At 46.8% G+C, this 23,465-nt stretch overlaps 1 protein-coding gene across 1 annotated transcript in view; it reads right to left on the reverse strand.

The window, feature by feature from the left end:
- The window catches only part of Galnt2 (polypeptide N-acetylgalactosaminyltransferase 2), a 140,810-nt gene that overhangs the window by 34,760 nt on the left and 82,585 nt on the right, over positions 1-23,465 (reverse strand). Inside the window, exon 3 of the mRNA XM_005404995.2 lies at positions 16,427-16,580. Within this exon, the coding sequence (XP_005405052.1) occupies positions 16,427-16,580 (154 nt within the window). The remainder of the gene's footprint in view (positions 1-16,426; positions 16,581-23,465) is intronic.

Consider the following 23,465-nt stretch of genomic DNA (forward strand, 5'->3'; position numbering starts at 1 on the left):
AATTTTCTTATCTTAGTTATGTCTTTCTGTTAATTCTTTGTGTTAATTATGTTTTCTCTACCTTTGTCAACTTGTATTCTCAGAGACTTACACTTTTTAAACATGGAGTTTCACAGCCAGGTCTGGTGACATACGCCTGTAATGCCAACACTCTGGGAGGCTGAGGAGGAGGGGAGGGGGAGGGTCACAAGTTAGAGTCTAGCCTGGGCAACTTAGTGAGGGTCTATCGTAAAATTTAAAGTTAAAAAAAAAAAAAGCTGGGGGTGTACCTTCTCAATGAGAAGGCCCTGGTTTGCTCTCTAGTACTGGTGTGTGGCAGGGAGCTTCACACAATCTTCTCCATGATTACATTTTCTAAATCCATTAACTTTTTATTTACTGTTACTTCCTCTTTTGTTTCCCTCAGTTCCACCCTGTTGAGTACAGTGAACCTGAGCTGCTATCTAAGAAGGTCTGACCACAAAGCCAGTCAGCCTCTTGAGCTGGAAAACAAAGGGCCCAGAGGGAAGGTGAGGGAGATGCCCACAGCACAGTGATCAGCTTCTCACTCCGGGAGGAGAGTGACAAGCACCTGCTCTCGTCCTGTGCCAGCTTCAGGATGGAGCAGCTAGGGTTCCCTGCGCCCGTCTGACCTCTGCCTTTCCCACAACCCAGCACCTGCACATGGGCACCACCCTGCAAAAGGTAAGAGACAGCCAAGAAGGCCTGGGGCTAAACTCAGCTAATGATGCCAGAGTATTTTAGAAATTCAAAAGACAGCTGAAAGTGGATCCTGTCACCTTCCAGCCACCTCCTGGTTTGTGGATGGAGATTCAGGAGGAGTATTAACACCTGGATATAGGAAGGTTCTGAACAGGGCTGGGGCCCATTGGATGTCCCCAATGGTGCCCTCCCCTACAGAAAGTGTTGCATGATTACCACTTCAAGGGCAATAGATCTGCGGTCTAAATGACTGCCTTGGCAGTTGACAAAGTACCCTCTGGGCAACTAGGACATCTAGTTCAGCCTCTGTTGTACACCCTGTGCTTCTGCCAGGCTAAGCCAATGGAGGCTGGGCACATGCTGCTCACGCAGGGCCCTGCTGACCTCCAGGACAAGAAAGCTGCTCAAAGGCATGCGTCTTGACCATCACCAATCTTGGCTGGTGTAATGGGCACTGGACTTACCCATAGTGTGATGCAGATGCCTGGTCCCTGCTACCTCCCACACTGGGACCTCAGACCGTGAGGAGGCTGGCTGTTCTTAGCTTTTACAGAAGGCTCCACATGTTCCTAAGGACAACATTGTTCTGCCACACGTGTACCTAGGCAGCTCTGAAGGCTGCAAGGCCTCTGACTGTGCTGAGCAACATACATGCCACAAAAGCTTAACTCCCTGAGTTTGTTTTCTATGCTATTTGCTATAACCTGACTTCAGATACAACTGTCTGGATGTGCCGTGCACCCCAAACTTGCCTGGCTCTGGAGCTAGCATCCAGGGTGAAGGCTCAGTGTGGAAGTGAGGTCCATCATGGCCAGGCTCTGAGGACAAGCCCAGCCCTGTACTGGGTCCAGGACAGAGAGAAGTTCAAACAACCCCTTCGACATGTGTTGCTAGTGGAATTGGTCCTAACCACTTCCCTCTCCCCACGTGTTGCTGTAGAATCTTCTCAAAGTGCAGTGGGCCCCTTCCTTGGGAAAGGAAGCAAAAGACAAGAACAAGGAAAAGTGAAAGCACCCAGCTAGCTGTTCATAATGTTCATTTAACTGAGGCACATGCTTAATAACCTCCCAGCAGTGATGATGGTGAACTAGCCAACACCTTCTCAGTGAATGTCTGATCAGTCCTAATGTTACAAAGACTACTCTGCTGAGGCCTTCTAACACTAGAGAACCAAATCCTAATATACTTTAAAACCTCTACAGAACCCCCCTGAAATTAAGCTTCTTAAAAATCTGGGTGGCAGGAGATTTGAGTAAGCCCCATTAATCACCTTAGGTTTTCTCACTTCAAAATTATTAGCCTAAAACCACTTTCCCACATGCTGCCAGCCTCACACTCTGTCCTGCACAGAAAACAGAAACAAGTTGAAAAACAAAATATTTATCCTCTTGTGACATGAGAAATTTGAGCCTATCTTATTTACTGCTCTGCCTTCAAAGGCCTCCAGTCCCCTCACAAAGCCAAGGCTTCCACGGATAAAGGTGCATAGGACCCCAGGGCCTGCAGAGTCCCATATCACACTCCCAGCTCACCAACACCACAGGCATCTGCCTGGCTATGCACTGCAGGGATGGATGTGCCATCTGGAAGGGAAGAGGGCAGGTGTCCACGTGACGCTTTCAGCAAGCTGCTGTTTGATGGAATCAAACCACCTTTCACTCAAGAGCCATCATCTGCCCTTTGTGGCCTCCTGTTTTACAGACACTAAATTTTAACTCAAAATTTTGTAAAGAGTCAAGAGCTATTCGAGGTAGAGACAGTAACAGGCTGTCTGCAGCTACTCAAGCTGTCCCTAGCACCCACCAAGCAAACCTAGGCTGGTGGCTCATACCTCTGCAGTGGCAGAGAGTGGGAGCAACCACTGTCCTTTAACCACATCCTTCCTGATGCGAGGGGCCCTCCTGCAGAGGCTCACAGGGCCAGGGCCACAGGAGGGTGCAGCCACACGTCAGTTCCCCCCTCCTCACTGGCTGCCCAACACAGCCTCAGCCCCTCCCCCACCTCCAGGGCCACCACTCATCCTTAGGGCCAGTTGTGGGGTCCAGTTTTTATTCCCTTGCTTAGTATGGTCAGCTCCCCCCTCTCTCAGGGTGGCAAATCTCCCTGGGGCCCTTGGCAGGGGTTTCTCAGGCAGCTGGCTTTCCTTTCACCCTACAGTACCCCCTTCAGTGCTCCCCAGCACTCAGGCCACACATCAGTCCAGACACCAGGGCTTGCATGTGTGGTGAAAGGCAAACTTCCCTCTCACTCCTCTGTCACCAGTAGCCAAAGATCACACTGGATCCTTCCACAGATGAGAGGCCAGCAGTTGCTTAGGCACTGACCATATGCTCATGGTCTTGAGGCAGAAGGGCCTCCACTCCAACAGCTCTGCCCCCAGCCTCCCAGCATTTCACACAAGGCACAGGACACCAACTGTGTCATGCCTTTTAGGGATGCCCAGGTAATGTGCTCCTGGGCCCCAGCAGTGACCACAGGCTTGTGACACCATGGAGCCTCCCGAGGACGTGGGCTCCTGGACCCTGGCGGTGAACATGGACTCATGACACCACAGAGGGGCCTCCTGGACACACCTTCCTGGCAGTGTAAGAACCACTGTCTTTTGTTCTTTTCTTCCAGATGCTGTTGTGAGTGGGTCACAAAACCCCAGGGAGGCCCCGACTGACCGCAGGTGAATTCATTTCCTCAGCTCACCTCCATCTCACAAAGAGCCATAACAATCAGAAGCCCACTGGGGGCTTTCTGGAGAGACCTGTTTTACTGACAAGGGCAGAGAGCCACTGGAGAAAAAGGTCATCTCTGCCTCTTTGCTTCCTGCCTCGGAAGTCAGATGCATGGAGCCATGGCAGCCTGACAACCATATGAGGCACAAAGGATGTGGCTGAAAGATCAAAATGCTTAAATAGATATGGAGAAAATTCAGAAAGGACCCTCCAACCTGCCTGGGAAAGATCATCAGAGAGCTATCTCCAGTTAAATAATTTAATAAAGTGTCTTTTTTGCTTAACGTATCCCAGCTGACATAATAAATGAACAAAACCGGGGTGCTTTAGGATTTCTTTTTGATGAAACCAAACAGATCTTTTTTTTTTTTTTTGGTTTTTCTCTGGTACCAGGAACCGAACTCACGACCTTGCGCTTGCCAGGCAGGCGCTTTGCCGCTGAGCTAAATCCCCAGCCCCCAAACAGATCTTGATGGAACAATATACACTGCATTTTATAGGAAAAAGGAGACAGAATTAATATCTTCTACACTGGGTAAATTCAGTGTTCCTGTGCAGAGCAGAAAGCAATTCTCAGTAAAAGCTTTATAGTTCCATGATGAGCCCCATGCAAAATTAAAAGCACTATTCTAAAATAAAATACTCAACTTGTGGCATTAAACAGTAGAAACACTGAACTATTTCAGTAATAGTTTAATAGACTTGTGTAAATATTATGTAAATTAAAAATTCTTAAAAGAAGATAATCATATTTTAATACTTAACAACAATCTGTGTCTAATCCCAAGTAATATCAACAAAACCAGAAAGTGGGTGGGAGAAAGTAAAAGCACATCAACTCTTCATTTGAAAACATGCACTCCTTCATTCTTGGCATCAAACCAATACTTCTCCAATTATCTTTTGTTGTTGTTGAATTTTTATAAAGAAAACACTGCAACTGACTGATTCAAAAGCAGAATATAAACTTTCTTAACCAACTGAAGAGAAATCCCCAAGTAACAAAAGACTAACCAAATAAACCACACACACTGTCCTATATGGGAGAAGGAAAGCAATGGAAAAAAAAAAACAAAAAAACAAAAAAAAACAAGGAGGAGTGAATATAGTGGAATGATACAAGTTAGATGACAGATTAAACATGAAATGGCTAAGAGTTTATTAAACTCCAAACCATCAGGTTGGTTTAAAGTATGCATCTGATTACAAAACAAGCTTCTGTGAGTGTGTCCCCAAAGCTCATGTGTTCAAACCAACAATAATCACCACGGGCAGTCAGGAACAAGTCAGCAAGCAAGTTGTTCAGCCCTCTCTCCTCCAATCCACATCCACCTGCTCCCTCTTCCACTGTTCACCACAAGGAGAGTAGCACGAGGCCCTCACCAGAGGCCAGGTACCATGCTGGTATCATGCCCTTGGACATTCAGCCTCCAGAACTATCCTCCAGATTCTCCTTTTTATAATTTATCCAGTCTTGAGTAATCTGTTACAGCAACAGAAAACAGACCAAGGTACAAGCCCTAAAGAAATGCCACCCCCTAAAAATGAATGATATAGATAAAAGCATATTGAGATTAAGTAAATAAAGGGGAATATAGTATGCATTATATTAAGTAAAATGGGGGGGGTAAAAATGACATTGTTAAACGCAAAAGGGTAGTTTTATGTTAATAAAGATGTAATCCATGGAAAAATACCAACTACACTCCAAATCACACTATTAAAATAGATCAAGCAGATGTTCTCAGAACTATGCAGAAACTCATGACACTGTAGGAGAATATCATCTATCAAGTGTAGTAACAACCAAGAAGTTCTAAATGTCTTTAGTCAGGAACGGTTTAAACAGGAGTATTTTGGACTTGAAACAATTTCAGGTATTAGTAGCCCTTTAAAATATACCTAATCAAGTATGTGCAGAAAGGGAGTGTGGGCATGGTGGTGGGAGGCCAGGCAGTTACACCAGGTTAGACAGGCAAAGTATGCATCCTCTCTGATTCTCAGTCTCTTTACTACAGAAGCACAATAAGGACCACACCTGCCTCCCACACTGGTGAGAATCGAGTAAAAAACACGTGGGAAGTGCTCTGCAAAGTGCCCAGCACAAAGGCCTCAATGAAAGGCAGCTGATAATGATGCGAAAATGCCACCAATATCAACCACAAATGAAATTCTCCACACATAGTGGAGAATAAAATTATAAAGCTGGGATGTCTGACTCCACAGTGGGACATGGAGGAAAACAATGACTTACATATTAACAGATGGGAAAGGAAAAAAAAATCAATTTCGTGCATTTTTAAACTCTCTCCTAAATAGGCATTGTATTAAAAAGGAAAACAAAAGCAGAATTCCAGAAGAGTGAGAAATAACAATATTGTGGTCATTTAATGGTAGGTTAAAAATAACCCAAATGAAAGCACTACATTTCATAATACATGAGACTCACCAGGTCTGCACTCAGAAGTGATTTAGAGACATGAACACCAAATACTCCATTCTCATCGGGAAGGGAATGCGGGGGCGGGGAAGAAAACACTAAAACATGGGCAGATGTGGACACATGAGAGGGAGATGTGAGGATGCATACAGAAGTCAGATCTGCACACAAAGGACTATGATGGCTAAGACGAAGGGCGTGGATGCCAGCCAACCCCACTGGTCAGCACAGCTGCACTTCGGCTGTGATGCTGAAGGGTGACAGGGAGAAGTGAGAAAAAGCACACCAAGGCTACACAAGAAAAGAGAGACAGGCTTGTCACGGATAAAGATTTAGGTGCACATGTATATGGCATTACACTGACACATCTGAAAATACGAGGAAAATATTTATGCTCTTCACAGAACAGCATAAATTATCAAAGTTATTCAAGTAAAGCATAGAAAAGCTCACTATATATCACTAGTCACAGAAAGATTACTTTGACTAAAATAAAAATAGCTCTAGGGTTGAATGGCTTTTACAGGTGAATTTTAGGAAACAACTAATTCCTTTGTGAATAATTTTTTCTTACACTTCTAGAGAGATTTAAGCATTTGTTCTAAATTCACTTTACAAAGTGTGCTCAATCATGAAACCAAAGCCTAATGAAGGAAGTGGGGGGCGGAGGAGACAGGCAGCCTGGCTACAGATCGTTTTACAATTACAAGTCTTAGTTCAAAACACAACATAAAGCAATAGCCAAACTCTACCAATACTGAGAACAAATTCTGGTACATTTCCAGAAACCAAACACACTGCCATGTCAAATCTTCTTCCAGATCAATGGGCACAGTGCTTATTGAAAAATATTCATCCCTAACTTGCCAGTGTTAAGGAACCTCCAGGTACACCACTGGAGACCAGCTGCCTGGACAGAAGCAGGAAGGTTCAAAGCTGTCCAGAGCAAAACCATTGTGAAAGCATTTCTTGTATTTTACTGAGTGACAGAAGCAGATGACTGGGACACCAAGTCTGATGCCACCTTGTTTATAAAAACTCACATGTCCAATAATCAGAGGATGTGAGAGACCAATCAGGAAGGACAGTCACAAGAAAAGATAGTTATTGCTTTTAACTTTTTAGTATAGTTTCCCTCATTTTTCAATTTATATACAAAACAATGTTTCCCTTATTTTTTAATTTTTACATACAAAAAATGTACCTACTTTGTAAGTGACATTCAAAAGAAAAAATGGTTTAAGAAATCAGGCATATTGTAAAGAAAGGAGGACTGGCGAGGCCACATGCAATTTTTCCGTGCAAGATGGAACAGACCAGTGTTTGGGATTTTCACAAACATCTGCCTGAGAAACGGTGTGCCAGAACTATTGCTGGCACTGTGATCACCACCAGCTCATTCTGACATCCTCTATCTAGGTTGGTGCTGTGTGAGCCCAAGCTTTATCCACAGGTGAGGACACACATGAGGACAAGTGCCCTACCTGACAACCCATGCTCTGGCCTCCAGGGGCGCCCTGTGTAGAGGATCCTGGAGTCCTGGTTAACTAAGGCCCTTCACACAGGATATCAGCGGGTGACTGAGCAAGCCAGCAGTGATGGCAAGTGCCACTAACCTTGAGGCTGACCAGACCCAGAGGCTTTCCAAAAATGAACATGAAGCTTCAAATTCAAGTACAATGTTCTGACTGAGACACTTCCTTCTTTAATGAACTAGAATTTACAAAGATGTGGATTTTCTCCATTTTGCTTACTATTTACCACAGGTAAATGATTTAGTGTAGTTAAGCTAGTTGTTATTCTAAGAGTCTGTATTTTCATTTCTACAGATTGAAGTGGGTATTCTGAGTACTCATGGTTCTACCACTGTCACTATCTGCATGCGGATGGATGGTGCTGGCTCATCAGAAAAGCCACAAGTGACCACTAAAGCTACAGCACCAAGTGAAATGTCAGACTAAATAACCCAGGAAGTTGAAACTCACATCATTTTGATCATTTCCTGAAATATCAGAGGTCCTTCCAGTTAAAAAGCACACAGTGCCTTCAGTTCTTCATTTGCAAGAACAGTGAAGTAATGGTTTTTAGTGAACAGCTGAAGGGCAGTTTGTCCACAATGAAGAGCTGATCCTATTTGTCAAGCAACACTCAGTTGAATCCATCTTTCTTGCTCTAATTTTCCTCTGAAACAGGTAGGATTCTTGTTTTTGGTCAATAATGAAACCTTCCAACAATGCGCTCAGCAAGTGGCCTTATGTGCTCGGCTGTGTCGGTCCCCAATGCCTGCTCTCAGGCCACATGCTGAGGGAGGGAGCAGAGGTACCAGAGCACAGTACATTCTGTGCCACAGTTGATTTCACAAACTGCCCCAGTCTTAGTTAACTTTCTATACCTCTGTAGTTGATTGCAGCTTACAAGCCCTTTCATACTTTCTTAGATACCTGGGCTTAGCAACAATGCTGCGAGACAGGCAGGTCATTACTACTTTGCAGACAAAAACCCAGGGTATAGAGAGATTATTATGAGCATGGTCAAATAGCAGTAACACCAGAGCTAACAAAAGCTGCACCTCCCAACTTGAAAGTTCACTGATAGTTCTGTCTACTCTCACATAGGATAGACACTGTAGTTCAAGGCAAAATTTATAAACTGTCAAATTCTTACTGAAATGGATTCTAAATAAAACCTCTCAGTCTCCCTGCTTTTAGAGACTGTAAAGTTCCTTGTTATAGACCAAACTACTCAGACCACAATGAGAGCTTTGGGATGAAATCCACCCCAAACAGCTACTTCAAGCACCAAAAGGACAGCCAGGCAGCTAGGTGTTGTGGGCCAGGTCCTCAGATGGACAGAAGCTTGCTGAGAGAACCCTGATCTACTTCCCATGAGTGTGAAGCTGAGAGGCTGAATCAGCTCCTGCAATGGCTTTGCAGGCCAAAGCCCCATTCAGCTTCCTAAGGTACACTGGGCTGGGTAGGAATGAAGCAGAACTCAGGGAGTCTTACTACTTTTCCCATTGCTGAGACAAAATACCCGACACCCTAAGTTAAAGGAGGAAAGCTTTACTGTAGTTTACAGTCCGTAGCGATTTCAGTTCACAGTTCACTGCCTCCAAAGCAGAGTGGAATGACAGAGGAAGACAGCTCATGGCAAGCAGCAAAGAGAAGGCAACAAGGTAGCACACAGCAAAGTAGCAAAGCAGCAAGAGACAACAGCAACTTTTTCTGTTCCTTATATTCCACTGGGACAACATGCCTTTAGGGCACGACTTCATGGAGGGCCTTCCCATTATGCCTACCCAAAACTGTGACAAACCAATCAGTGGACTAATTTAGTAATCACAAACCCTTGATCCCAGCATCACACACCCTTGATCCCAGCATCACACACTCTAGATCCAGCCACCTCTGAAAAGCCCCACCTATGACCACATGAGGCTTTGGGGATATATCTAGACAAAAACCATAACAGGGCTTGCTAGAAAATAGGACATTATGTATATATGTATTTACGTATATATGTATACACAGGATAGCTAACATAGATGTACTACTGACTTCTATCGCTTTATTGAAAGGAACAGTTAATGATTAATTATTTTGATCAATCTTGCATGTCTATATTTGTTTTCCTGAGTAACCACACTGAAGTTATCCATATGTAATACAACAACCATTGTTAATTCCGTCACCTTGTCTGTAATTCAGTATTGCTTGTACTATTCTTGTGCTACTTTGTAAATGGTTGTCTGTTTCTTAATGTGTTTTCATTCTTTTACTTCTAAAATTAAAAAAACAAAAAAAAAAACAAGAGAAAACAGGACAAATGGAAACTGGAAGCTGAACAGACCACTCACACCTGGACCAAGCCCACATTTACACCCACTCTGCATGTGACTGGGGCGATCTGCCCCGGTTTAATTGCAGAGAACAAAACTAAATTCTCCTTGAAGGACTGAGAAATTAGCTATGGCCTTTAAATATCTCTCTATATTTGTTCAGACACAGTAAAATACAGTAACTAAAATTAAGAATTCAGTAGATAGATTTAAAAGCAGATTAGCTATAGCAGAGCGAGTGATCAATGAAGAGGAAGCCGGCTAATAGAAATACATCCACACTAAGGCACAGGGGATAAAAATAAAACAAGTACAAGGAAGAATTTGAGAGGGACAGAGTATGTGTGGAAATTTCAGCCATGCCCCACCTGCCACAGGGCCAGCAAGGCCACCTGGACCCAGAAAGGAGCCATCCGCATGTGCAGTATCCTTGGTGGTACCTCACCCACCTACACTTGCATTTCCATCGGCTCACAGCGGGACAGGATGGCCATCTTGCCACACAGTGATGGCCTCCCCTGGGAAGGACAAAGGCTGGGGCACACTAATGGAATGTCACCAATTGCCAAAGTAAAGACAAGTCCAGGCTACCCTAGAACCCTTGCATTCCTTGTCACAGTCAACCCTACATCCATAACATTTGCCTTAACCAAAGCTGTGACCAAACCTACACAGCTGAGCTCAATGTAAAAACATCTCCCTGGTATTATCAGTGTTTGTGGGATGTCTGGTGGCATCTTTCCCCACAGTCCTCAACCCTAACCACCTCTCAGCAATGGGGAAACTGACACTCCAGCAGTAGACTGCCGACCAGTGCTCTAATCCTGTCCTGTTTAAAAGCATATACAAGTGATGCCTGCCAGGCTGCACAAGATATTCCAAATCAGGGCTCTTTAGAGATTCTTAAAACAAAAGCAAAGCTGAGCAACCATAATTTTAAAGGGAATAAAGACAAGGTGGTCTTGATTTAAAGCCTGCCAGGTAAACCCATTAGGTGTGATATAAACAAACTTCCCTCAGAGAAGGCTCCTTTTGCCGCTGGCTGGGGTAGCTGCTCTTGGGGGCAGAATTTTTGTTTGAGACCAAACATGCTCTAAAACCTCACATTTTAAAATTAGTGGTAAAGGAAACAGCAAAAATAGGGAGAAATTCAGACATCCTAAACCTGGAGGGAACCTGTTCCTTTACAGAGCAGCTCCCATTATTAAGGTATTTAACGAAATAAATGAAAAGGACTGCTGTATGGCTCACAGGGGAAAAAAGAAAACAAAGATAATGTTTCCTTATGGATGTTTATTTGACTTTACTTACACAATTTCAAAGTAAACCATCTCAAGCTTTCCCCCAGCAAAAAAACAAAGCTCTACAAGCTCCTTGTGTTGATTCTGCACTTAGCTTTCCCATCAGATGAGCTTTCTGGGGAGAGGTATGATCCTGGACAGGCTAGATCTGGGAGATGCTCAACCCTTAAAACCTACCCTGGAGACAGCTGGGGGTCTCCCAAGGCCTGCACCCCACTAGCACTGAGGAAGACATTGGAGAAAATGGATATGACTGTTCCCAAGTCACTTCAGGACCAAATGGGCCTGGCCTCCTTGCTGGTCAAGAGGTGGCCCTCCCACTCAGCCACTGACCACCGTAACAGAACACCACAGGTGAGACAGCTTCAACAGTGGATGCCAATTTCCTTATGGCATTGGGGGCCGAGGTCCCAGATCCTGTGGCTTCACATGGCAGGAAGGGATGTCGCTCTCTCCCTCTCTCATAATGACACCTGTCTGACTGTATCATGACCTCATTGAGCCAGAATCACCTCCAGGAAGGAGGACTTCTGCTGCCCAGAAAGGCAGAGAAACTTCAGGCAGCCACGTGGTTCACAAAGCTCACACAGAGCTTACTTTCTATATTCCTCAGGGGCTGGCTGGTGGAGAAGGCAACTTCTACCAAGAGCAGTAAAGAAACAGCAAGTCCACCCTGTGTGTTTACACTGCAGGGAGGAAGGGGTCATGTAGGTGAAGGTGTGGCTGGGAGCCCTGCTGGTGCCAGGGACAGGACATCTCCTCAGTGTGCAGGACTATCAGTACTACCCAGAACACTCAGCACCATGGGCCCCCACTGGTGATTCCAGGAGCCCCTGTGGGGTCCTGACAGCCCTAGAGCCACCCTGATCTTTCACCTGACTCTGGGGTTGGCACCACTCTGGGCTGAGAAGCACTGGACAAGAAACCCTCCGAGACTCCTGGTGATTTTGTGTCTGAACGGCCTTAGGAAATTACACTCCAATCTGAGTAGAGCCTGGACTTGACAGCATCTATGGGGCAGATTTCCCCAGAGCTTTAGTTGTTGCCACAAACCCAGGGCTAAAGACCTGATGATGGAATACTGGGCTAAGGCCACAGGTTTCTCATTTCTCTGTGTCCACTCCCTTGAGGATGACATCCAGGCTCATGGTTCTAACTACCACCCCTATGCTGAATATTTCCAAATACCCGTTCCCACTAAGTCCTTTATCCTGAGTACCACACACATGTGCAGCTCCAGCACAAGGGCTCCTGCACCAAGATATGCAGGCATGTCCAAATTTTACCCCCACACATCCTCAGCCTGCTCCTCTCCCTTCTCCCCTTTTTAGTCCTAAGACACCACCTCTTCCTCACCTCTGCTATGCCCTTGGACCCTCCAGCCCTCCTGTCCTGCTGTCCCACCTCCACCATGGGCACAGACCTGACTCTCCTCCAAGGCCACCTCCCATCACCTTCTGCATGGACAATGGCAGCAGCACGAGACAGAGGACAAGTGCTCAGAAAGACACTTTCAAAATTCCTGTTGTTAATTCCTCCCCAGGTTTTGGCAATTTACCTGGAATTTCAAACAAATGAAGCAAGGTGGACAAAAACTTACCCATTTTCAGGGTGAAATTGTAGTACCAGGACAGGCCACCTCCTCCCTGTCACCCACAGGGCCTGACAGCCCTGAAATCCTGCTTTCATGTACATATTTCTTCTTACCATAACATTTCTATACATTTAAAAAAGTAAACAAAATACCCTAAGTGGTCCTCAGCTCTGAATCCCTGGTCCTCCCATCTGTCCCCAATGTAACAAGGGGTGGCTGCCCATTCTGGAGACAACACCGGCAGGTCCTGCAGTTCCCCTGGGGTTCCTGCAACCTCCATTCACCCTCTTTTCAGTGATTCTTGATGTCAACGAAGTACTGGCATTGAAGCTGCACCAGGCACAGTGCTAAGCAATCAGTCACTCAACAAGTACTGAGTTTTTGAGTGCTGTGAGGTGTCAAATAACACCCCTGGCTACAATACCACACTATTGTGATGAAGAGGGGGGAGAAATAAACGAATCACATGGTGATGAGACCTATGGAGAAAAACCAAGCAGGGAAGGGGTGGGACTTGGGTTAGGTCACAGGGCTGCACTCTGGGCAGAGGTCCAGGAAGGCCTTGCTGAGGTGGGTCCTTGTACACAGTGTTCAGTTCTCACAGGTTACGGTGCTGCTGTAGCACTTTATGGATGACAAAGGCCACAGAACAGCTGCAGGGTATGGGATTCAGTCCAGGCTACAACACTCCAAAACTCTTTATTTTTAATCTCCACATGCACTATTTTCACCTTATCACAACTGGAGACTGAATTCTACTGTGTGGACATTAGATCTGCACAGAGAGAGACTGCAGAGGAAAAAAAAAAAAGACTTTAAATTTACTCTCTTTAAATTATCATACATGGTTCAAATTCCCAAGAATGAAGGAGCCTAGCCCAAGGGCACCCGTTTTCATGGGAACTGGGTCAGTGTCCCCCTTAGAGTTCATTTTTGAGGCATTTGTTACTGTTTGTGTCTAGATACCCCCCCAAAAGCCTCGTGCAGTCATAGGGTGGGCTTTTACAGTTTATGATTGATCCATGATCCAATGCTGGGATTACGGGTATGAGTGCTACACCCACCCTGGGGCAGGCAGCCTGCACACAACATAAGGGACAGAAAGAGGCTTGCTCTCTTGTTGCTTTTCATATCTTTCACTGCCATGAACTGCTGCCCCTCTGCCATGCGCCACACTGCTTTGGAGGCAGCTGATTATGGACTGAAACCTCTACAAACTGTGAGCTAAATAAACCTCTTCCCTTCTCTAACTTTGAGTGTCAGGTATTTTGTCTCAGTAGACTGAGAGAAAAGTAACTAAGATAGCATCTTTCCAATCATGAGGTTGGGGTGGGACAGCTGGCTTCCCATCAGCACTTCTGGGCACCCTCAGGGCTGGAGAATAGGCAAGAGGACTGAATGGAAGCCAGCCAGGCACCCAGAGAGCCATCAAGAGTCTCTGTTCCATGGTGTTCTTTACTCTCCAGTAGACACCCTGAAGGGATGTCTTAACTCTTCAACTGATATTCAGTAACATGGCTGTCCTAGAACTGACTCTTCAAGGAGGTCACAGCTGCTCCATTCCACGTACCAAATTGACTGTGAATAGAATTTAATTTAGTCCAAATCCCACAAATGTGGAAGGCTTCCCAGCTGCTCCTCTAGCACACACGAAGAAACACAATGCAGAGGATAGACTACAATGAACCCACTGAGACATTTCTGCCAGGGGATGAATATGCAAACATCTGCTTGGGCAGACTCCTACTCCAAGAACACTGGGAAAAGTATGTATATATAGTTTGGGGGACATTGCAGGGACTTGCAATGGAGGCAGCAGAGAAGCTAAGCCCACCTGCTGTCAACCCTAGAAAGCATGTGATTCTCATCCAGCTCCACAGTAGAGCAACAATGATGACACCTTAGAGAGAAACCAGATCTGACCAGTGGTGACTGAAACACCATGGGGGTGAAATTTCAAGGAGTCCACTCAAGTCCCAGGTCAGGTTTTGCAATGAATCCACCGAGACTCCATGCCCTGGGGAAGGCTGAACCCTTCTTCCAAGCTGTACTGGTAACCTGGCCTTAGGTCAGTGACTCTGGGTCACTGATGTCCCCTCTCTGTGACACAAAGACTTTTACATCTTGTCACAGCTTGTGAAGATCCTATAAGCAGGTCCCTGAGGGTTGTTTGGCATGTACCAGTTAGCCTGAGGTGGACAGCAGTGAGGACACACATCAGGATGGTCCTAAAGGCACAGGGACCTTCCCCAGAGACACACGGGTGTACCCACCTATAACCGCCCACACAGGTTCAGCCCTGAGACCCCAAAGAGTTATCGACCCCAGACCAGCAGCCCTTTATTTCAATAGGTTATTTACTGAAGCTGACTTTAACCAAAAACACAGCACAAGGCAGTGACGGTGAAGCTATGGCACGTGTGCCACAGTGAGTTGTTTGTTACCATTGGAAGCTCTAAAAGGTTCGCCATCACTGGCACAAGATCTCAGTAAAACTGCCTTTAAAAAAAAATGATTGAATCACAGGAAACACTGGGTGAAGACAATCTTCTGGAGTAGATTTAGGAAAATGTTGAAATTCTTAATATCATGTATAATATGTTTAATTACGCTCACATGTCATACAGTCTATTAAATCATACACACTTTTCTCTGGTCCCAAGGACCATGAAGCATGTTTCCTAAAAGATAAACTGTTATAGTGAACAGAACTGGCCAGAAACAAAAGAGGGCTGCTGAAAAAGAGGAACAGGACAGGAGGGCCCTGGAAGTAAGCAGCACCAACGCTGCTGATGAAGCTCCCTGAGAGTGAGAGGGAATCCTCTTTTAGTCAACAAGGAAAACCATCAACATGCATGAGCATCAACTTGCTGCCTTCTCTCTCCATGCTGCCTTCCTCTGCAGTCTCTGAAGCGTGCACCATGAGACAAACACCCTTGAGTGCTCTCTGGGTGGCTCTCCTCAGTCCACCTTCCTACCTACGCTCCAGCACTGAGAGGGCCTGGAAATGCTGATGGGAAGCCAGCTGTCCCACCCCCAACCTCCGGACTGGAAGGATAGCTCAGAAAACAACTGTAACACTGGGAGACTGACCCAGCTCCCCTCTTGGGATGGGCTCCTTAATTCTTGAGAATTTGAACAACAGCCCATTAAGGTTCTCACAGCGAGGCTCATGGTACAGGGTAACGATGAGAACTATTATTACCTTCCCAGATAGTGGGGGTAAAATACCAAAATGTCCAGAGACCCCAGGTGTCTTATACCTATCTATCTCAATCTCTAAAGCACAAAAAAAGGACACGAGTTAGGGCCTTTCCTGAGGTCTGTCTGGTACAGGTCAGTCAGCCTGAGGTGGACAGCAGTGAGCACACGGGAGTGCAGTGCTCACGGGTCCTCTCGCGTCCTGTGTTTCTGCTTCATTTAGCGCCATCCCTGCTGGATGGGTAATTTTCACTCCAATCTCCAAACATTTCCAACTTACACAGTCCCAAAAACCAGCACTTCAGATTTCTTCTTTCCAAGGCTGAGGACAATGGAAAACTTTTAATTTTGTGAATGGATCTTCAGAATAACAAGTGACCAGCAAATACAAAGCCAGTACCACAACTTTCTTCCTGGCCAGCAGACCATGGTCTGCAAACCACAGCAGGAGACAATCTTCTGCTTCCTAGGGGAGTCCCACTGCTCCATGCCTCAGGATCTTTCCCAGTCTGATGACACTGTGAAGATCACCACACACAGTTTCCCAGGGCAATGGAACGAGTCTAGAGACAGAGTAAAGCTACTTTACAGGCCTGCACAAAAGCTAGTGCTTGGCTGGGTACTCACTGGTCATGCCGGGTGTCAGGGACGGCTCTGTCCATGCGCAGCTTATCGCTCTCCACCTGGTTGAACTTGTTGCGGGCATAGGGGTCCTGCCCAGAGCGAACCATTGTCCCCCCAACATAGGCTTCCTGGTTAAAGTCTGGCCACCGTACTTTCCCTGAAAAGAGCAGAGCGGACAGGTGGGACAAGGGAAAACAAGACAAAGGTATTCTTCCCAGAGACCACAGCAAGTGTCAATTTAAGAAACAGTGGCTGTGGCCCTTTTCCCTAAGCAATTTCAATCAACAAACTAATGACAACTGCGCCAGCCAGTACCATCATGTCCATATGCCTGAGTGGGAATCCAAATATTTACAGTCTACAACAAGAACAGCAAAGGCCTGGAGCTCAGAGATCTGTCTAGAGGACCAAGTAGAACCAAAGCACCCCAAAATATAAATAGTAACTATGGTAGCTGTTACGGTTTGTGTCTAGATGTCCCCCCAAAGTCTCATACAGTCATGGGGAATGGGCTTTTCAGAGGTGGCTGAATCTAGAGTTTGTGAGTGATTCACGGACCGATACTGGAATTAAGGGTATGAGTGTTTTACCTCCCTTAGCAGGTAGGCTGCATACAATATAAGGCACAGAAAGAGGCTTGTCCCTCCCCTCTCTTGTTGCTTTTGCTGTCTGCAGCCGCTGTGAACTGTTGCCTCTCTACCATGTGCCACGCTGCCTTGGAGCCAACCCATTACAGACTCTACAAAGTGTGAGCTAAATAAACCTTTCCCCCTTTAACTCAGAGTGTTGGATATTTTGTTTCAACACGAGAAAGGTTACTAAGACAGCAGCAGTAATACTTCTACAATAGGAGACATTCCCTGCTTATTCTACTTTCTAGGGATTATAGTTAATGCCTAAAAGCATTCCAGGTGAAAAAGGTAAGATATAAATTAACTATGAGGTAAGCCATTATGCAACATCAGTTAACACATAAGCAAACGTTTACATGGTTGGGGCTCAGGACGCAGAGAGACAGCGTGGACGCACTCAGGAGGCAGCAGGCGCAGGCAGGCCAGCCTCTGAAGCCTGAGGGGCCTCTGAGAGATGGCCAGCTGCTCTGAGTCCTGTCCCTGGATACCCTGTCACCCAAAGAAGACCACTGCAGGTTACAGGAACGTGATCAGTTCAGATACCACCCCACCCAGACAAACCTTGCTCTGGGGCTGTTTGCCTAAGAGTCATTTACTTTTCCTCCAATTTGCTCACTGCCCACTCCCCTCTCCCCTATGAAAAGGGCACATGAGCTCCTAAATCTCACTAGGTTCCTGGTACCACTTTTCATCTCTGGATGTCCCATTCATAGAATGCCTCTGTACCTTTTCCCATGTTCCTCCATCCCTCATTGGCTTATTTCAGCAGACTCCACTATCAAATATTAAAGGGGGAAAGGAAAGTTCCTCCTGCCCCCATAATACAAAATGGTAGCTCCCTCAAAGAACAGGATAGCAAAGGCCCCTCAGTAAGACCTCCTTGGAGTTACCTGCAGCTGTTAGCATGCCTGATCCCCCAGGGAAAGTAAATGATGTGGCCCTCAGAGACACTCCAGTAAGTATAGCTAGGACCCAGCCATTTCTTACACACAGGTCTTTTCCTGGGGAGGACCCCAAATGGCCTGCCTGCCCACTGACTATCAGAAGGCTGATCAGCTGATAAAGCCAAGCACAAGGTTCTCTGGATCCAGCACTGGGTCGGGGCTCTTCCCAGGATCAGGGGGAGCAGGGGCAGTATTAGCAGCAGATGGGCACTGAGGGAGAAGAGCACCGCTAAGTGGGTACATCTGGGCCAGCCCATGTACAATCAAGCAGAGCAGAGAGACAAACAGAGGTGAGATGCTCAAGGAAAAGGTGGGAGGAATGTGGAGAAGGACATTCTTTAGTTACTATTTTGTGTATTGCCTGCGGCCTGACCAAGCCATGACTGTTGGGTTCTGGAGGAAGTCTAGCATAAGCATTGTAAGCCTCCAGATCAATACTAGATGCTTTGCTAAGATATGAGCGAAGGAAGATAACATGAGGGCTTACTGGTCAGGTCACATTCCTATGAAAATTGAGTTGTGCTGTCCTTGCTAAAACAGTTGATATTCTCCCATTCCTCTGCTGCCTCCTTGGTGGGTTCTGGATAAAAGGTTACTGAAGATGGTAATCAGGAGTCAGTCAGTCCTAGTGGCTGCTAGCACCTGATCACAGGATTTTGGCTCTCTTGGTTTGATTTTTTCTTACTTTTCTTATACATCTGTGGGCACCTAGTTTGGGGGATCTGTTCACCCTGGACAGAGCTGGGTGAGAAGTCCGACAGAGGAAGGACAAACTCGAGGAAGGAGAAAATCCATGACCCAGCATCTATCCGCTATCCACCACTGTTCACTATGTGCTACCTACATGACCTTCCACTAGGTGTTACATTTCCTCCCAAGTCAATCCACGAGTCAAAAGAGACTGTTTCATGATGTCTTTTTTTTTTCTTTTTGAGACAGGGTCTCACTATGCAGTTGAGGCTAGCTTTGATCTCACTATGTGGCCCAGGTTGGCCTCAAATTTGGGATGATCCTCCTGCCTGAGCCTCCCAACTGCTGGGATTATAGGCATGTGCCACCATGCCTGGTTTCATGAGGCCTTAATGGCCTACTATCTAGCTCTATGGATAAAACAAACTCAAAGAAACGGGGGTCATTTACTCATTCTGCATGTGCCTTCCAACTCCATGGCCAGCATGAGACGGAGGGCAAGGCCAGGCACTCAGCTTGGGTGAGTCTATGTCCAACAACACTGCCCACATGGAGCTCACAGTTTCAAGTGGTTTTGGGGGCTACAGAGAAATACAAGCTAGCTGGGTGCTGGCCTGGTGTGCACAAGGCCCTGGGTATGATCCGTAGCAGCCCCCACAAAAGAAAACAAACACCAGGCTGCCGAGGGGCAGGCAGTCTAAGGCTGCTCGCTGTGTAAAATCTGTACGATCTCTCTCTGGACACTGCACAAACACCTGAACAAAGGAGGGCAGGACAAGCTGCTCTCTGAGATGAGCACAGGGCCCTGTGTGTGTGCAAGGGTCCCGGGACTGGGCAGGGCCATGCCCTCTCAGGAACCAGCCACGAGCCAATGTGATGTGAGAGCCACATCTCCGTAAGTGTGCAGCGCAATGGCTCAGGAAGCCCAGACACCAGCAGGTGCTGCAAGAGAGCCTTTCCCGGTGAGTCCTCCACATGCTCCTTTTCCCCTAAAGAGGAGGAAGCTAAGGTCCAGGTGCCTGTCATTTCCTCAAGGCCAAAGAAGTAAGTCTCTATCTCAGAGCTCATCTGCTTCTTGCTGCGATTGTCTGGGGATGTCGACCATCTCATCTTGCTCAGCTGGCTGCTGTGGAAATGACGCTGGGGTACAGAAGCCCAGCGTCTTAAGCAGGAAGTCAGCTACAAAAGCCTCAAGCCTGGCTAAAAGATTGTGCCATGGCCCAGATAAATGCCTGCCACAGGAGTTGGCCAGCACTAGCTGTTTCCTCTACCTTTAATGAAATGCTTCTATAACATTTTTGGAAGCCTGTTTTCCAGGGAAAGCCAATCCTAAAAACATTTATTGATCCTCCGCTCTCTTCCTTTATGCTGCTGTGTTTTCAGGGATGAGAAGAAAACCTCGCTGTGCTATAGAGCACATGGCCCCAACTCCTCCCATGCCTTGCTTTCTGAGGTAGAAACCATACGCAAGCTTTGGTGCCTTCCCAGATGCATACCAGTGGCCCAATAGGAGGATTCCTGAGAGCTGTGCTAACTCTCTCAACAGGACAAATCTGTTCCTGCACTAAAGGGCTCAGAGCCAGGCATGCCCAGGTCTCATCCCCATCATTCTGCATGTGCCTTCCAACTCCATGTCCAGCATGGGGCAGAGGGCAAGGCCAGGCACTCAGCTTGGGTGAGTCCATGTCCAACGAGAACAGCAGACACAGGACAAGACACGGTCTCTGCTGGCCTCTCAGAGCTTTGAGCCTTTTCTGCCCATGTGTTCCCTGCACCTACAGACCCCTCCTCCTCTAGAGTGAAACAATTACAGCATAGCACCGGATACCATGCAGTTACGGGCCTGAGCTGCCACTAGTGCAAAGGAGGTGGTGACCACGTGCTGGGTGTCACACAAGATCCTGCAGGTATGACAGGGCAAATGCAGGCCCAACGCCCACCCTTGGAGGGTCACATTCTGGGGGTGAGGCGGGAAGATGACCATGAGGTGACTGTATTAATAAGTATATCACTAGAAACAGAGCTCAGTTCCCTGAGGGGGAGGCAGTGGAGTTCCATGGACAGATCCAACAGAACCTTACTGTATTACATTTTTGTCACTACAACCAAATACCTGAGAAAGTCAACTTACAGATGGAAAGGTTCATTTGGCTCATGGTTTGAGAGTTTTTAGTTCATGAGCAACTGGTCCATTGCTTTAGGTCTGTGAGGCAGACATCCTAGCAGAAGGGCACAGAGGAGGAAAGCTGTTCTCCTCATGGCAGCCAGGAAGCAGAGAAAAAGGGAAAGAGCCAGAAAGGAAGGGGTTTGGCACAAGATACAGTCCCCAAGGCCACACCCCCATCATCTACTCCCTTTAACCACGCCCCATTTCCTAAGTTTCTATCACCTCCAAGTAATGCCATAAAACCATGACCTCCTCAATGAACTGATCCACTGGTGAAACTGAGAGCCCTCATGATGTATTCACCTTTCACAAGTCCCACCTTTGAATACCTGAGGCTTAGGAGAACATGTTAGATCGAAGCCACAACACTTATCCAGACCTGGGGACTGGGAGAGTCCCCAGAGAGGTCTGAACAATGCATAAGAGAGAACCAGGAGCCACTGGGACTCCAAGCTAGACCTTTCATGCTCAGCAGCCAGGTCTGATGAGACACCCGCCAAGACCATCATGCCCAGGAGCATATCTCCTCCCACAGACCCTGGCAAGCCCAACATGCCATGATGAATCTTCCCAGGGCAGCGAACTGTGACATCGGAATTGGTATTTCTTTCATAAAGGCCTAGTAGTAACTGGGTATGGTGGAACATGCCTATAATCCCAGCACTCAAGAAGCTAAGGATCACTGCCAAGTTTAAGGCCCGTCTGGCTATATAGTGAGTTCAAGGCTGGCCAGAATTACATAGTGAGGCCCTGTCTCAAAAACCAAAAAGAAAAGGAAGAAAAGAAAAAAAAAAAAAAAAAAGCAAGCCTAATGGTATGGCACACTACCAGCAAATGTGTTTAACCATGACACACCTTGTACATCATGAACCGGGGTCACAATGCAAATACACACAATGCTCCAGTAGCCTCACAGTAGATCAGTGGCCCTCACCAGATGGATAAAATGAATATAGTCTATTTTTTATGTGAATGTGACTTAAAATTGGCTTCACAATCTAATGACAGGTCACAATCTATAATCTGAAAAACACTGGGCTAAAGAACTATCTCAAAGATTGGTTATTTCAGTGTTGTACAAAATTGTGGGGTTGGAGCCTCCAGGAGGCAGAGGCGGCAGGAGCATAGACAGCAGGGTTCGAAGAAGAGAGTGTATGCCCCAGCAGTGAGCAGCACATGCGCCGGGAGGCAGCCAGATGTGCACAGAATTGCAGGTGCAAACAGCATGCATCAGAGGATGGAAATAGCAGTGAACAGGGGCCTGACAGTCACCAGTCAACTGCACACCTACCATCTCTTTAAAATCTTCAGAAAGGGGTATGGAAATCGAAGAGTTTTAGAAAATGTCTTAAAAGTGAAAATGGATGGATTAGGCAGAAATGGCTAACAGCAAATATTCAAAGATAAAAATTTCGCATGAGGTGGCAGAAACTAGCTTCATCACCAAAGCAGCAGGAAACACTTTTTTACATACATTTAAACAGTATGAGAAAATGTGTTCCAACAGCACAGGAAGTGCAGGTGCATGTCACCCCAAGATGGCAATATGAATGGTGGGCCTCTGAACATGGTTTTCAAGTAAGCATGCATGCAGCTTGCTCCCAGACAGGCTCTGGCTATGCTCTTGGAGGCTAAGGAAGGAGCACAGGGCAGGGGTCATTCAGCAACAGGTCAGGCCACCCTACTTATGATCCAGGCTGATCCAGGGCTGGTGTGAAAAGAGGCACCACATCTAGCCAAGCCCCATAGCCCCACAGTTCTCTGCTGCTTCTTCCAAAACCACAGGAGGCCAGCCTGAGCCCAGCTTAAAGACCCTGCCCACCAAGATGCTCCTTCTTTCTCCGGTTGCTGATCTCCCTTTCCTGACTGATGGGGAGGGAGCTCTGCACATCACAGACCAGGCCTCCTGTTGGTAGTGAATCCCCACCGGCAGCACCCTGGGTACACTGCATGTTCTTTAATTTGTACAGACTGCTTTGCTGCTGATATCTCATCCTAGTCTAAGCTGCCTAAGTCTGAGGGCAAAAACAACACAAATCGTGCCATAATGTGGAAGAACATAGCTTCACATTGGAGCTTACAAACCTCACCCAAGACCTGCCATCCGAGAGTGGAGAGGAAACAAGACAACCCACAACCTGAAGTGTGAGGGAGGCATGAGGGGATGAGGTGCTGTGTGCCAAGGCATGGGTCCCCTACCTGGCTGAAGACTCACCCCAATTCTCCATACTCTTGGACACAAGAAGTTCAGGTCTCAAATGGGATCTCAGGTTCCCTCCACTGGACTTGAGCTTCCGTGTCTCCTCCTCTTTGTCCTCCCTTTTCAGTTCAGAGATCAAAGTCTGAACAGACAGGACTCTGCTTCCTCCCACAACCCAGCAGGATTTGCAGCAAGCTGCCTGGGGTCTTTTCTAGCCCCTGGAGCCCAAAGACCGATGTTTTATTCATCTCTACCACAGACACCTGCAGGTCCAGCCTCAGGTGCCCACTGACCTCTACCTGTATAGCTACTCTGCACATGGTCCCTGACAGTCAGGACGCACCAGTCAGTGAAGGGCCAGGCTAGTGGCAGAAGGCAAGAGTGCCCCTCACCCAAGGGGTCCTCCTGA

Source organism: Chinchilla lanigera, unplaced genomic scaffold (assembly GCF_000276665.1).
Source record: "Chinchilla lanigera isolate Chin_1 unplaced genomic scaffold, ChiLan1.0 scaffold00091, whole genome shotgun sequence".
Lineage (NCBI taxonomy): Eukaryota > Metazoa > Chordata > Mammalia > Rodentia > Chinchillidae > Chinchilla > Chinchilla lanigera.